We start from the raw sequence: 13,739 nt of genomic DNA on the forward strand, positions 1-13,739 counted from the left end.
CGTGTGCTGCCTGAGAAGCTTGGAGCCTGTGCCCATCCCAGGACTGGTGGTCATCTCGGCAACAGGGTGGCCATCGTGGACTTTTAAGCAAAATCTCATATTAACATGTCAGCAAGGTCTGGAGCCACTTAAGCTGTTTGTCACTCATTTCATACAAAATTGGAGAGATTCGGTTGAGTGCTCTATTTGGTAAAGTAGGGGAAGGAATGAAACGTGTGCCTGTGCATTTACTAGGCTTGTGGGAAGCCTTGTTTTTAGAAAACCCAAAAGAGAGCCTAAAACTAATGACACAAATAGAATGGGAAGGAAAGTGCAACAGATTCTTTTTGATGCAGAACTAAAAGTATTAGAGGCCATCTTGTGATTGAAACTCATGTCCATATTACTAAGTTGGTGCCACGGGGTCTGTTTGTAGGTGTCATTTGTTGAGTTCAGGTGGAACACGAGAATTACAGGCCGAGCCCATGAGCCCAGCACTCAAGGGGTCTCACCGTGGCTGTCGGCTGTGACTTGGGACTCTACCCTCATGTGCCGTAAACAGAAAAGCCTGATGCGTAACCGTTGGTGCTGGAGGCTTGAGCGTCCCTAAGGGAGAATCACTGGACTCTAGAGAGAAACTCTTAATTACTAGGAAGTTGAAATAGATTTTACTGTGATCAAGGCACCCTCGGTGTCACGGAACCAAAAGACAGTGCCTGCTATGGACGAGTGCTGATTTCAGCCCCACCTCCTTCTGGAACGGACCGTTGAACTTCCTCAAACAGGTTTGTGTCACGGGAGCATGGCAAGTGTTACTCCTGTGCTAGGAACACTCTGAGCCGCAGTAGTTTTATTCAGAGATTGGGGCAGAGAGGCTTTATAATTTAAGTACTAATTGAATAATTTTTGTTACTGCTGACAAATATGTTCTAAAATCTGGGCAGCTGCCTGGTTTTGTATGGTCTACGGGGGTGGGGCGGGGGGAAGATTGCGATTTTGTGACGTATAAAATTCAGCATTCAGTCCATAAAGAAAGTTTTACTGGCACACAGGCACCCATGGCTTTAGCTTTCACATGCTGTGGCTGTAGAGTTGTGTATTTGAAAGCGAATGTATGGCCAGGCAAAACCTGAACGATTGATGCTCTGTCGGGCCTTTTATAGAAGAAGCCTTTGGTCCCTGACCTAGATTAAGTCCTAGGTGGTGGTTATAAATGTTATGTGAAAAGGGCATACTGCACAGTTAGGGCTGTAGAATTAAAATTTGACTTGTTACTCTTCAGCATAGTTTTAAAGGGGAATTTTATTTTGCAAAAACCGTTTTCCAAAGTTCTGTCCTGGCCTTTGGCATCAAAAGGCCCTAGGTGTAGTCCTGTGAGCTGCATGCCACCTAGTAGGGTTTTTTACAGAATTTCAAATCACTGAACTGGCCAAGGAGTCAAGGATTTCCTTGCCCTTATTACCGGAGGGGGGGGGGGGGGGGGGGGGGGGCGCGGTCAGAGGCCGCTGTTTTAGACCTGAGCAGATACTCAAGTTCTGTCTTAGCCTGGGCAAGTCTAGTCACGTCAGCCCTCATTTCTAGTCCTTTTCCTGCAGCCCGACGAACAGAGAAGGGATCCCACCTTGCCCATGCCCCATCTCTCCGTAAAAGCACACACCGGTCACTCTCCCTAAGCTCACCTTCCCGGACTGGGGCTCCCGCTGGGTCGCGCAGGTGGCCGGAACCCGTGAAGGCGGGGAAAGGGGCGGGGGTCAGTCTGGGTAGCCAATCAGGGCTCGACTCCAAGCCCAGCCAATCGGGCCCGACAAGTTGGGGCCTAGCCAATCAGGCTCGACAAGGGAGACCCGAGTCAGTGTTTGCGCCTTTCCCTTGCAGCTTCGGGTGGCGCTGCGGGGAATCCGGGGTCCCGGCCGGGCTCCTCGCTTGCTTCCTTGTTCCCCTGGAAACCCCGTGTGCCCCGTCCCGGAGGACATGGCGCGGCAGTGGGGGCTCTCCATGAGGGCCGCCGAGCGGGCGGGCTGCGTGGTGAGCGCTTCCCGGGCCGGGCAGCCCGAGGCGGGCTCGTGGAGCTGCAGCGGGGTGATCCTGAGCCGCTGCCCGGACCTGGTGCTGTGCCACGGGGGCATTTTCACCCCCTTCCTGCGGGCCGGGAGCGGGGCGCTGAGCGCGGCTGGCGCCGCTTTCCTGCCCGGCGACAGTTGCGGCGACGACCTGCGCCTGCACGTGCAGCGGGGTCCAGCAGCCGCGAGCTCCGTGGGCCGCGCGGAGCGGGGCCGCCCGGGGCTCTGCACGCCCCAGTGCGCGGGCCCTGAGGCCGGCCTGCAGGCCCGACCCCGCGGGCAGCGACTGCAGCCCCCGCGGCCCGCCGAGCTGCTGCTGCTGCTGAGCTGCCCGGCCTTCCGGGCCCACTTCGCGCGCCTCTTCGGGGGCGAGGCGGCGGAGCAGTGGCACTTCGCGAGCGCGGCGCCGGAGGACGAGGTGTCGGAGGATGAGGAGGAGGATCAGCTGAGAGCGCTGGGCTGGTTCGCGCTGCTGCGCTTGCGGCCCGACTCCGAGGAGGAGGAGGAGGAGAAGGCGGAGCGCGGGCCGGCAGTGGCCGTGGCGCCTCTAGGGGCCGTGCCCAAGGGCGCGCCGCTGCTGGCCTGCGGCTCCCCGTTCGGGGCCTTCTGCCCGGACATCTTTCTCAACACGTTCAGCCGCGGCGTGCTCAGCAACGCGGCCGGCCCGCTGCTGCTCACCGACGCGCGCTGCCTGCCGGGCACCGAGGGCGGCGGAGTGTTCGCGGCGCGGCCCGCGGGGGCGCTGGTGGCGCTGGTGGCCGCGCCCCTCTGCTGGAAGGCCCGCGAGTGGGTGGGCCTCACGCTGCTCTGCGCCGCCGCCCCTCTCCTACGTGTCGCCAGAGCCGCGCTGGGCAGCCTGTGTCCCGGCTCCGATGCCCTGGCCGCCCTCCTGCCGCAGGAGATGAGCGCCCCTTGGGGCCTGACCCTCCGAGACCCAGGACCCCCGTGGGCAACTGCAGCCGTGCTGGTGGCGTGTGGCACCGTCTGGGGCTCCGGAGTGGCCGTGGCGCCCCGCCTCGTGGTGACCTGCCGGCATGTGGCCCCTCGGGAAGCCTCCAGGGTCCTGGTGCGCACCGCGCCCCCCAAGTAAGGCCCGCAAGATTGCCCCAACTCTGCCCCCTCATCAGGTCTCTGAGCGTGACTCTGAAGATTAGGGAGGCTTTCTGGCATCATGCTGATGCTTTGATGGTGTAGTATGGGTGCAAACCTGAGCCCCTCCCCTCATCCTTGGCATTCAGAGCCCTAGTGTAGGCGTTCTGGACCTCCTTCCTGGCAGGGGTTGAATGGGGCTTGGGCAAGATGCCAAGCACCTCAGGACTGGGGAACTGTGGAGGGGGGGTCCCCAGCATTCCTGACTAGGCATCTTTTAGCACTCCCTCCGGGGCCTGAATTCCTTCTAAAATCTGACCGCTTTCTGGGAGCCCCGAGGCACACAGCACTAGGCCCTTTGATGGAGACTTCCTAGCCCCGTGTTTTGTCCCCTGAAAGTGGTAGTGAAGCTCCAGAGGCCCCGGATGCTGCCTTCCTGGAGTGATGAGAGGGGCCTGTTACTCTTACTTGACTGCTCTCTTAGATCATGAGCAGATCTTCCCATCGGGACAGAAATGACAGGTGTGGGGCTCCACCTAATCCGCATGTGGGAGTGGGGGCCCAGCACACAGATGTATTTTGAACAGTCTCTGGGTGATCCTGACAGCCAGGTTGGGACTTCAGTCATTTGTCCCTTCTCTGCAGGGAAAAGCACCCTTGCTCTTTACTTCCATTTGCTAGGCAGTAGGGACAGCGGCCTTGGCCCCTTAGCTTGTGTTTTTCTAGTACCTGTTCTGTGTCTGCTCTAGTCCCAGGCCCTTAACTTAGGCAGGAGCAGAGCAGTATGCACCTTGGTGTTAATGCCCGAGCTTCTGTACCTACCTCAGCCTAGCCATGCAGTCCATGCCTTTCCAGATTTTTCTACAGAATGTTCAGCGTTAGCCCGGCCCAGCTTCGCCGTAAGGGTTTCCCGCTGGCGGCCAACAGGGCAGCGGTGATTTTACAAGGAAGACTGATAATGAGGATTTCCCTGTATGGGTGGCACCCCAACCCCCACCCCTCTTCACCACACACATCCTCTTCTGGGGAACCCACCAGGTCCGCTGGAGGCGATCCCTGTGGACTGTGTCGTGGGGATCCCCGTGTGAGCCTGGGCAAGTCCGTCTAAGCTGCCCTTCCGTGAGTTGACATGTAAAGTCTTGGTACAGAGCCCGGCCCACAGTAAGAGCTGTAGATGTGCTAGCGTTTATGTATGTAAACGGGGACACAGGATTGATATCATGTGTCTGCCCCACCAACCGGCAGCATTGTCTGCCTCAAATGAGGCAGTGAAGGAAAACACTGGGAATGCTTGCCCTGGCTTCTGCCACTTACTGTGTGACCTTGAGAAAGTTACGCAACCTCTCTGGCCCTTAAAGGCACCATTTAAAATGGCACTGATAGCAGCGCCTAGTGCTCAGGACTGCTGGGAGACCTAAAGGAGATGGTGTGCACAGAGCATTCGTGGCCGGCCCGGCCGCAGTGCTCTCCAGGTGTCAGGTGTTTAGGGCATGCGGCGAAGTGCAGGAAGCTTCCGCAGAAGTACGTTACAGTTGGTGAAGCCTGTTCGGAAGTACCGCAGAATGGCTAAGTGCCCACATGTCCCTGCCTGGTACGGTTCAGGGCTGATGCCAGATCTTTGAACTCCCTGGTCTGTGATTTTTACCGTCACTCTCGTCCCCTTCTTCCTCCTAGTACTACCGGGTCAAAAAGCTAGCCTGTCATTTTGTTCCCCTTGCTCCCAGGAGTGCTGCGATCTGGGGACATGTGGTATTTGCCACCCAGAAGACCTCGCCCTACGACGTGGCAGTGGTGAGCCTGGAGGAGGAACTACATGATATCTCCCTGCCTGTCCCTGCTGAACATTTCCACGAAGGTAAAGGACAAGGGTCCTTCTGGTCCAGGGCGGAGCTCGGGAAGCAAAGTCAGTGCTGGACATTCTAACCCTCTGGATCCACCCCTGCCGCAGGCATGGGGCAGGGCGGCGCCAGGCTGGCGTGAAATCATCCTGGTTTCGGTGCCTTGGCTGGAGTTGCTCTTGGAAGCTTCCCTGCTTGTGCCCAGCATGCCTCAGGTCCCGGGGGCAGGTGGGCTCCCTTCGGGCCGCCCTGCAGCAGCGTCATGTGGAGGGGCTGAGCTTGGGGGCTCCTTTGAGCCACTCCAATGGTGTGGCATGCTGTGGAAGTACCAGAGGTCTCACTGTGTGGGTGTGGCGTGATGGAATGACAGAGACCACAAGCTTTCTGAGCTGGCCTCTCGTGCCACCTGCTAGCCCTGTGTCCTCGTACAGGCCATTTAATATTCTCTGCCTCAGTTTTCACATCTGTAAAACGGAGATAATGCTCCCTACTCCCGGGCGTTGTGAGGCTTGGGTAAGATGTTGCCTGTAAAGCATTTAGCCGCATGCCCTGTGCATTCAGAGTGCTTGGTAAAGGAAGTTGGTGGGCAGTCTGGAGTCATCATCCCCACTTCTTTCTTCACCAAGAGACTTCTTAGTCCGAGGAGGAGATGGGTGTTAACTTCCCGAACATTTATGGAGCCCAGGGCTGGGTGCCAGGAACCCTCAAGAGTAACTGAGTGGTCCGGCAGGGAAATGAAGGCTGGAGAATAGTCCGATGCCGAGGACCAGTGGTGAGCAGGTGCGCTGCGAGATCAGCGGAAGTCCCGTGGGGGCCCGTGGCAGACTCCCTGGAGGCAGGAGTACCTTCGCGGCAGCCTGAAGGGCAGGGAGGGTTTGGAGCTTCGGAGGGACAGAGATGACCCCCCAACCTCGCCCTCCTTTCTCCCCTGGCAGGAGAAGCTGTCAGTGTAGTGGGCTTCGGCATCTTCGGCCAGGCTTGCGGGCCCTCGGTGACCTCGGGCATCCTGTCAGCTGTGGTGCGGGTGGGTGACACACCGGTGATGCTACAGACCACGTGTGCCGTGCATGGCGGCTCCAGCGGGGGACCCCTCTTCTCCAGCTGCACTGGAGACCTCCTGGGTAAGCAGCTCCTTGGCCCCTCCCAGCCTGCCCCCTGCCAGAGACTCAGTGGCATCCGGTGAGGGCTGGGTATACAGCTGTGGGGGCCACCCCCGGCCTTGGATGACAGCGGGCCTTACGCCCAAGAGATAGTTAGCCAAGGTCGTTAGACACTTGTGCTCCTGACAGTGGGGAGGAGCAGCTGCTGAGTCAGAAGGGAAGAGATCTGAGTTCTGGTGCCTTCTCTGCCGCTAAGCCACTCCACAACCTTAGGTAAGTCACTTAATCTTACTTAATCTATGAAACTCAGGAGTTGGATTAGTCCAAGAGGCACAGGTAACTGAATGAATAAGTGAAGACAGCAGGGATGGAGGGTCAAGGGTGAACTGGGTGAACAGCACTCTCGTGCAGCACATTGGTGCCTCATTCCATAGGAGTGTGGGCCTAATGCTGTCCGGTTCTGCAGTTTTTCTCTAGCAACTCTGAACCTTTTTTTTTTTTTTTTTAAATATGTGGTTGTGAGATCTTTTGATTTTAACATTTCGGTTACTAATTCGGGGTTTTTTTAAGTCTGTTTATCAATTTATTTGTTTATTGTTTAATGTTTATTTATTTGGAGAGATGGAGAGAGCATGAGTAGGGGAGGGGCAGAGAGGGAGGGAGAGAGAGAATCCCGAGCAGGCTCCACACTGTCAGTGCAGAGCCCGACACAGGATTCCAACTCATGAACCGTGAGATCGTGACCTGAGCCAAAATCAAGAGTCGGACACTTAACCGACTGAGCTACCCAGGGGCCCCAATTTATCCACTTAAAAAAGCCAGCTGTGAATGCGTGTGGATATACCTGCAGCTGCAGTCTGGTACCAGGTTCGTGTGATTCCTCCCTTATTTCTGACCCGTTTCTCACATAGCGAGAAATCTTGCCTTGCTCTGGCTCACTGCCATGGATTTACTTATTTTTTCACCTGTAGTGCACAGATAAAGTACTTTCAGAATTCCTAACTCACACCGCTGTGAGAAACACATTCCCTACCTAGACTTATAGTGTTTGAGTGTGGATAGTTCTTTTTATCTTTAGCCATAAAGTATCCCAGCAAAAAACAGTGTGATCGAGAGTTTCATGGGTCAGCTCCTTTCTTTTCCTTCCCCTTTAGCGCGATTGGATGATTCACTGGTGATACAATTAGATGCAGTTGTCACAGTCTGCCTTCCATCCCCCCGCCTATTGGTTGACTTAGAAACCTATATATACTGATATGTGAATACAGAAATAAGGTTAGGTGTGTATACAGGCATGCGTTTGTGTGTGTGTGTGTGTGTGTGTGTGTAAAATCTAGCTCTGTCTGCTGAGAGGAGGGGCTAGAAGCAGTGACACCCCAGTTGTCATGAGCACCCAGAGAACCCAGATCTCGGTTTCTCTAATAAAAGGCGCCAGGAACTGATTCATTGCCGGGCTGAGGCAGGGAAAATCCAAGATGAGCCCAGAGTGCCTTGTGGGGCTGGAGAGGCAGGAAAGGCTAACGACAGAATGATCAGACATGTGACAAATGAAGATCCGACGTGAAGAGCCCTCCTGAGAACAAGTTGAGCTGTGTACCACACGGCAAGAGTGTTGGACGGTAACCAGAAGAAAAGAAGGAATATCTGAGTCCACAGTGACATCAGTAACTGAATACGCTTTTAAAATGGAGATGAGCGACAGCTCTTCCTGACAGAAGAATTCCAGAAAGACTGAAACTGACCAGACTGGAGAAGACTTAGGAGACATGACAGTTAGATGCTTCCAGGACCTTGGATTGGAGCCCGGAACAGAAAAAGCATTTGTGGAATCACTTCAGTGAATAGCCTTGTTCTAAGGTTAATTTCCTGGTTTTGATCATCGTTTTGCAGTGACGTGAGGGGAAGTGAGATGAAGGGCACGCAGGGCCTCTGTACTATGTTGGCAAGGCTCCTGCAAGCCTAAAAAAGTACATTCCCAGGGGTGCTTGGCTGGCACACAGACACGCGCACTGCGCAGGCCAAACAAAACTTGCGTGTGGGTCTGATTCACTTATTCATTCAGTCAGCAAGTATTTGTTGAGTGTCTACCCCGTGCCAGGCACTGTTCTGCAGGCGCGAGGGCCTGCTGAGCCAGGGCCATGGAGGGGACATTCGTGGAGAGGAAAGTAACAAAATAAGTGAAACGTTGTTAGGTGCTGACAGGGTTAAGGAGGAAGTAAGACTGGGGAGCAGCACTGGGTGTGGGGAGCCGGAGGCCACGAAGGAGTCTGGGTGTCGGTCACTATGAGGGGGGTTCGAGCCCCCTGTGCTCCTAGGGCCTCCCTGCTGGAGATGGGCCTCACTTCCCACCCGTCTGCCCTCTGCTCATCACCCCTTTCCTCTTTGACTCCTCAACAGGCATCGTGGCCAGCAACACCCGGGACAATAACACGGGGGCCACCTACCCTCACCTGAACTTCAGCGTTCCCATTACGGTGCTCCAGCCGGCCCTGCGGCGGTACGGCCAGACCGGTGACCTGGGCAGCCTCCGAGAGCTGGACAGCGCCACTGAGCCAGTGAGGGTGGTGTGGCGGCTGCAGCGGCCGCTGGCAGAGGCCCCGCGGAGCAAGCTCTGAGCTGAGTCAGCCCTCCGGGGAGAGGAGCCGCCGTGCAATGCCACAGGACGGGCGGAGGGTGGCAGCCTTTAAGACCCTGCCCCGGCACACCCCAGCCGGGCCGCCTCCCCATCCCTGCCCATGTTGTTCAGCTCTGGAATCTGGACCAAACTTCCCTTCCACCCCACGGGTCTCCAGCCTGGCAGCCTGTTTGGGGGTGCTTTTTGGAGCCTTCACCTCTCTCTGCCCCCTGACACTAGACCCAGCGCTGTTATGTCTCCTTCTGGGGAGCCCCTGGTCCCCTGGTCCGCATAACAGCCCTGGTCCCGACGGACAGGTGCTCCTGGAAGGCAGGCCCCGTCCCGGCTCTGTGTCTGTTCCTTATCTCCTGATGGCCGCTGGCCACCAGGGCCACCTGCTTCCTTGGGGCTGGGGCTTCCTCAGAAAGGCCAGCTCTGAAGACCAAAGAGGAAAAAAAAACCTCTCTGTTCTACTACACATTTAGGTGGAGTCTCTGAAAGTTAGAATTTGTGGGTCTTCATATGTCGGGTGTCGCTGGCCTCCAGGGGCACTCTGACACAGTGCCTTTACTTTCCAGCCCATAAAATGGGCCTCAGGGATCTCGAAGGGTAGAATGTGTCTAGCTGGGGGTAGAGAATAAAGAAGATGTGTAGGAGAAAGTCTCTACTCCTATCTAATAGGTTCTTTTTTTTTCCTTCTATGTTTCGAAAGTTGCACTGGGAGTAGGGAACCATCAGGCACAGAAATATACCTTTCCTGTCCTGCTTTCTCAGCTGGGGTGTGAGCTCATGGCAGTCTCTTGCGCCAGGCTGGGCCTGGCCTCTGGTCCTGGGGCCCGTCAGCACTGTGTGGGGCTTGCAGAGCCTGGAGGGTGGGGGACTTGGCATGGAAGCGAGTGTTTACAGAGTGCCCGGGGTGTGTCCAGGCCTGTACTGGACCCTGGGGGTGGATTGGGGAGTTTAAAGTTATCAAGGAGACCAGGGCAGCCCCAGGGAGCTAAGACCAACCCTGCAAGTCAAGAACATGTACTGTGCACCCAGGGTCCTGCACATTTAGGCCTTCACGTCATTGTCATTGTCAGGTCAAATGCCTTTTGGGGGATGACTCGAGGGCTAATTCTAAGCAGTGAGAATTGCTGAAAGTGCTTTGCTTCTAACATCTACCTGTGGAGTGCCACCTCTGGGTGACCTTGACCTCATCAATTCCTGTGATCATCGTTCTCTCCCTTACAGATTAGGAATGGTCCGGGGAGCAAAGTGAGTCCACGGTAAATTAATGCAGGCAGGGGGTGCGGGCTGAGGTCTGACTCAGCTGCGAGCGGGAGGGAACGATACATTCCGGCGGGCACCAAGGAGCAATTCTGGGGAGGTGGGTGTGTCAGCCCAGCAGTGCGACCAGCAGGGCTGCTCTGTCCACTCAGGTGGAAGGCTGTGTCCTCGGGCCCAGGGAGGGGGCATCAGGCGAGGCCTCATCCAGTTGTCTTAGGAGCTGAACCCCAAAAGGAGGGCAGGAAACAGGCTATTCCAGGTTGAGAGTAGCAGGAACTGGGACGAGGAAGTGTGAAACCAGGTGTGTGTGTGTGTGTGTGTGTGTGTGTGTGTGTGTGTGTGTGTGCTGGCGGTACTAAGTACGGGGGGAATTGGGAAGGAGCAGGGCTGGGGGGTGAGGAGGCAGCTCCATTGGCCCAGAGTGTAGGGATGGGGAGAAGACGGCTGAAGCAGGACTGCTGGGCATGGCGAAGACCTTGCCAGGGCACCCGAGGTGGCCCTGACTGCACGGGGGCCGAGGCAGAGAGAGAAAGACCAAACGGTGCCTGAATACCTGGCTAGCACAGTAATGGCTGACAAGCTTAGGGACGAGGTGTTTCCTTGGGGGTCTGTGGGACGTCAGGCAGAGAGGTGCAGCCAGCTGTTGAGGAAGGGATGGGTTAGGATAATGTAGTAAAAGCCCCCCCCACTGCCCCCAGCTCAGTGGCTTAAGACACGAGGTTTATTGCCCACGGAAGGTCCAAAGTGGTATACCTGACGAGGAAGGGAGGAAGGGAGGAAGGGTGGCTCTTAGGCAATAGTTGTCGAGGGACCTTGGCCCCTTCCCTCTGCTGGTGCTGTCACTGGATCTGGGACCTCAGAGTCTCTGCCATGTCCTCTGTAACTGGTGGGTGGATGGGGGAAGAGAGAGAGAAGAGATATTCCTGCTGATTTTTAAAAAATAATTTTATTTTGAAACCATTTCAACATAGAGAAAATCGCAAGAATCCCCATACACCCTTCACCCAGACACCCCATTCCACTTTTGCCAAATGTCCCTGTGATTTTTTTTTTTTGAGAAAGAATGCAAATGGGGGAGGGACAGAAGGAGAGAGAGAGGCTTTTTTTTTAAAAGTTTATTTATTTTGAGAGAGACAGAGATAGCACAAGTGGGGGAGGGGCAGAGAGAGAGAGAAAGAGAATCCCAAGCAGGCTCCACACTGTCAGCACAGAGCCTGATGTAGGGCTCAAACCCATGAACCGTGAGATCATGACCTGAGCTGAAATCAAGTGTTGGACGCTTAAATGACTGAGCCACCCAGGCGCCCCAGGAGCAAAGACTCACTTCTAAGGCGTAGTGTTCAGAACCTCTGGACAGGTGTCAGAAACCTCCTTGACCTGGGGAGGCTCTAGGGGCCACTAGGTGTGTGTGATGACTCAGCATCCTTCCTGCTTTGTCCCCCCCCCCCCCCAGTTTATTTATTTATTTTTGAGGGAGAGATAGAGCACTAATGAGGGAGAAGTCCCAAGCAGATTCTGTCCTGTCAGTGCAGAGCCTGATGTGGGGCTTGAACTCATGAACTGTGAGATCATGACCTGAGCGGAAATTAGGAGTCGGACACTTCTGTCCTCCCTCTTCTGCCTCCTCTGCACTCAGTCTCTCCTTCCTTGTAAGTGCAGTTTGCAGTTGGCCATCCAGACCTTTCTGGCCCTTCTGTCCATGCCCTTGATCTCTGGCTCTCCTTGTCACATGCCCCATTTCCAGATTTCCTCAATAAATGCCCAAGAGAGCAGATGTCCGATTGGGCCCATCATCTTCTCTTGCCTTGCTACAGCTGGGGCCGTGTCTTCAGAGCAGCCACGGTCAGGCTGGGTTCATTTAGGCTGCGAGACGACCTATACTGCTGTCTGGATTGCGCCTGAGGCTGGGTGCTGTCCCCTGAAGCGGTGGGTGCAGGTACAGGTGCAGTGAGGGTCTGGGGCCACCAGCGTTTGTAGGACAGAGGCAGAGCAGGAGCCTGAAAGGCGGCTGAGAAGAGACCAGCAGAGGCACAGGAGGAAAACCCGGAGGCTAAGACCTAGCTCACCAGCGTCCCTCTTCCTCCTGGGTCTATGCTAGACTGCGTTTCCTGGCCATTGTCATGGTATGTCCGTGAGTTCCAGCTCATGGAATGGGAGCAGAAGGGAGGTGTACCACCTCCAGGCCTTGTTAGAACAACCTCTGTGTACTAACCCCTCCGCCTGGTGGGAATGGAGGGGACCCCTAAAAGACCTTGGAAGCCTCTTGTTTAAGATGGCCTCTGTCTGTCTGGTCCTTGGGAGACTGTGTGCTGGGGGCAGCTTCCTTAACCAGTCCATGGGCCTGGTACAGCTACCCAGGCAAGAAATGCACTTCTTTTGTATTTGAGCCATTAGATTTGGGGATCTATTTGTCACGGAGTAGAACCTACCCTTGTGAATACAGTCTGTCCCTAGCTGGAAGCACTATACCCAAACCACATTTTGGGGGAGAGATGAAGAAACAGGGAGATTCCCCCTGTCCTTTGAGACTTAAAATTTAGCTGGAAGTACAGATGGAGAAGGAAAACACTACGTTTGCCAGGGTTAAGGGTTACCTCTTCCTCTAGTGGGGATACTGCCTCTGATTCTCCCAGCCCCTGAATTGACCCCCGTACGTTGGAGCTCCTCCCAGCCCCGGGAGCCAGCGGTAAAGTCACCTGTTGTCAGTCAGGAAATGTGAGCTCATGGCTGAGAGCCAGCAATGCTTCCTTCTCTTAGATTCTGTGATGTCAGGCAATCTGCCCGCCATTCCTACTAATCATTAAAGTCCCATATTGCCAGTGCTTCTGCATCCAAACCGTACCTTCCTACTGCCTCTGGCACTTGCAGATTCAGAGGCAAAAGTCCTTTGTTAGTAGGTAAGGAGCCCTGATTTTCAGTTCCAAGGCTCTGAGTTCCACACTTGAGTGGGAAAAGAGAGTGGTGTGGAGGAGTGGTGTGGAGTGAGTATGGGGTTGTTTTTTGGACTGATGAAAATGTCCTGGGATTAGATAACGGTGATGGGTACACAGTGTAACACTTCTGAACTGTACTCTTTAAAAGAATGAACTTAACATTATGTGAATTATATCACCTAAAAACAACCCCATTTATTTATGCAAACGTAAGAAAACTAGGGAACTAGGTGCTGGTTGTAAGCCAGATGTTTCGGGACCTAAAGTCCAGCAAAGCACATTCTCTGCCCCAAAAAGCAGGTCAAATGTGGTTGTTGCCCTCCTTAGTGTCAGTTTAACCTCAACCCTGCTTTTTTTCTCGGAGTGTCGGGGGCAAAAGGACATAAAGGCTATTTGGAAGTTTGCAAAGCCCATGACAAACGCAAGGCTTCAGATATCCAAGCCGTGGCTCTCTGATGGTTCCCCAAAGGCCAGGATTAGGACAGGCAGGGCCATGAGCACTCTGCATGGTTGCTTTTCCGTGGCCCCAGGTGCTGAGAGAAGGGGGTAGAGATTCCCCCACCTCTTAATCCCCTCCTTCAGCTCCACTTCAGGCGGCAGGGTGCCAGCCAGGATGAGGCAAGGATTTCAAAGAACTGGAAGGCGCAGGCTGGCCTGTGCAGGCTAATAATGTGGGTAGGGTGCTCATGGGAGGACCCCAGCTTCCCTCTCAGCTCACGATGGTTCTGGGCACCAATGTCTTCTAAACGGAATTGACCACAACCCTTCCCATACCAGGGATATTGCATACAAGGCCCTTGGCCACAGCTTTTGGAAAAGGTACAGAACAGGCCAACTGCTAGTGTGAACGTTCATGA

General features: G+C 55.1%; 1 protein-coding gene across 1 annotated transcript; it reads left to right on the top strand.

Annotated features, from left to right (window-relative positions):
* The first annotated feature begins 1,771 nt into the window (after nt 1-1,771).
* TYSND1 (trypsin like peroxisomal matrix peptidase 1) lies at nt 1,772-9,358 on the top strand. The gene is given in 7 exon segments (XM_039233311.1): nt 1,772-3,125; nt 4,853-4,983; nt 5,902-6,087; nt 8,464-8,622; nt 8,625-8,677; nt 8,680-8,748; nt 8,750-9,358. Coding segments are annotated over 7 exon segments (1,938 nt in total). The 5' UTR covers nt 1,772-1,950; the 3' UTR covers nt 8,915-9,358.
* The last annotated feature ends 4,381 nt before the right edge of the window (nt 9,359-13,739 follow it).

The sequence above is a fragment of the Hyaena hyaena genome, unplaced genomic scaffold (assembly GCF_003009895.1).
Source record: "Hyaena hyaena isolate Hyena2069 unplaced genomic scaffold, ASM300989v1 scaffold_73, whole genome shotgun sequence".
NCBI classification, from domain to species: Eukaryota; Metazoa; Chordata; class Mammalia; order Carnivora; family Hyaenidae; genus Hyaena; species Hyaena hyaena.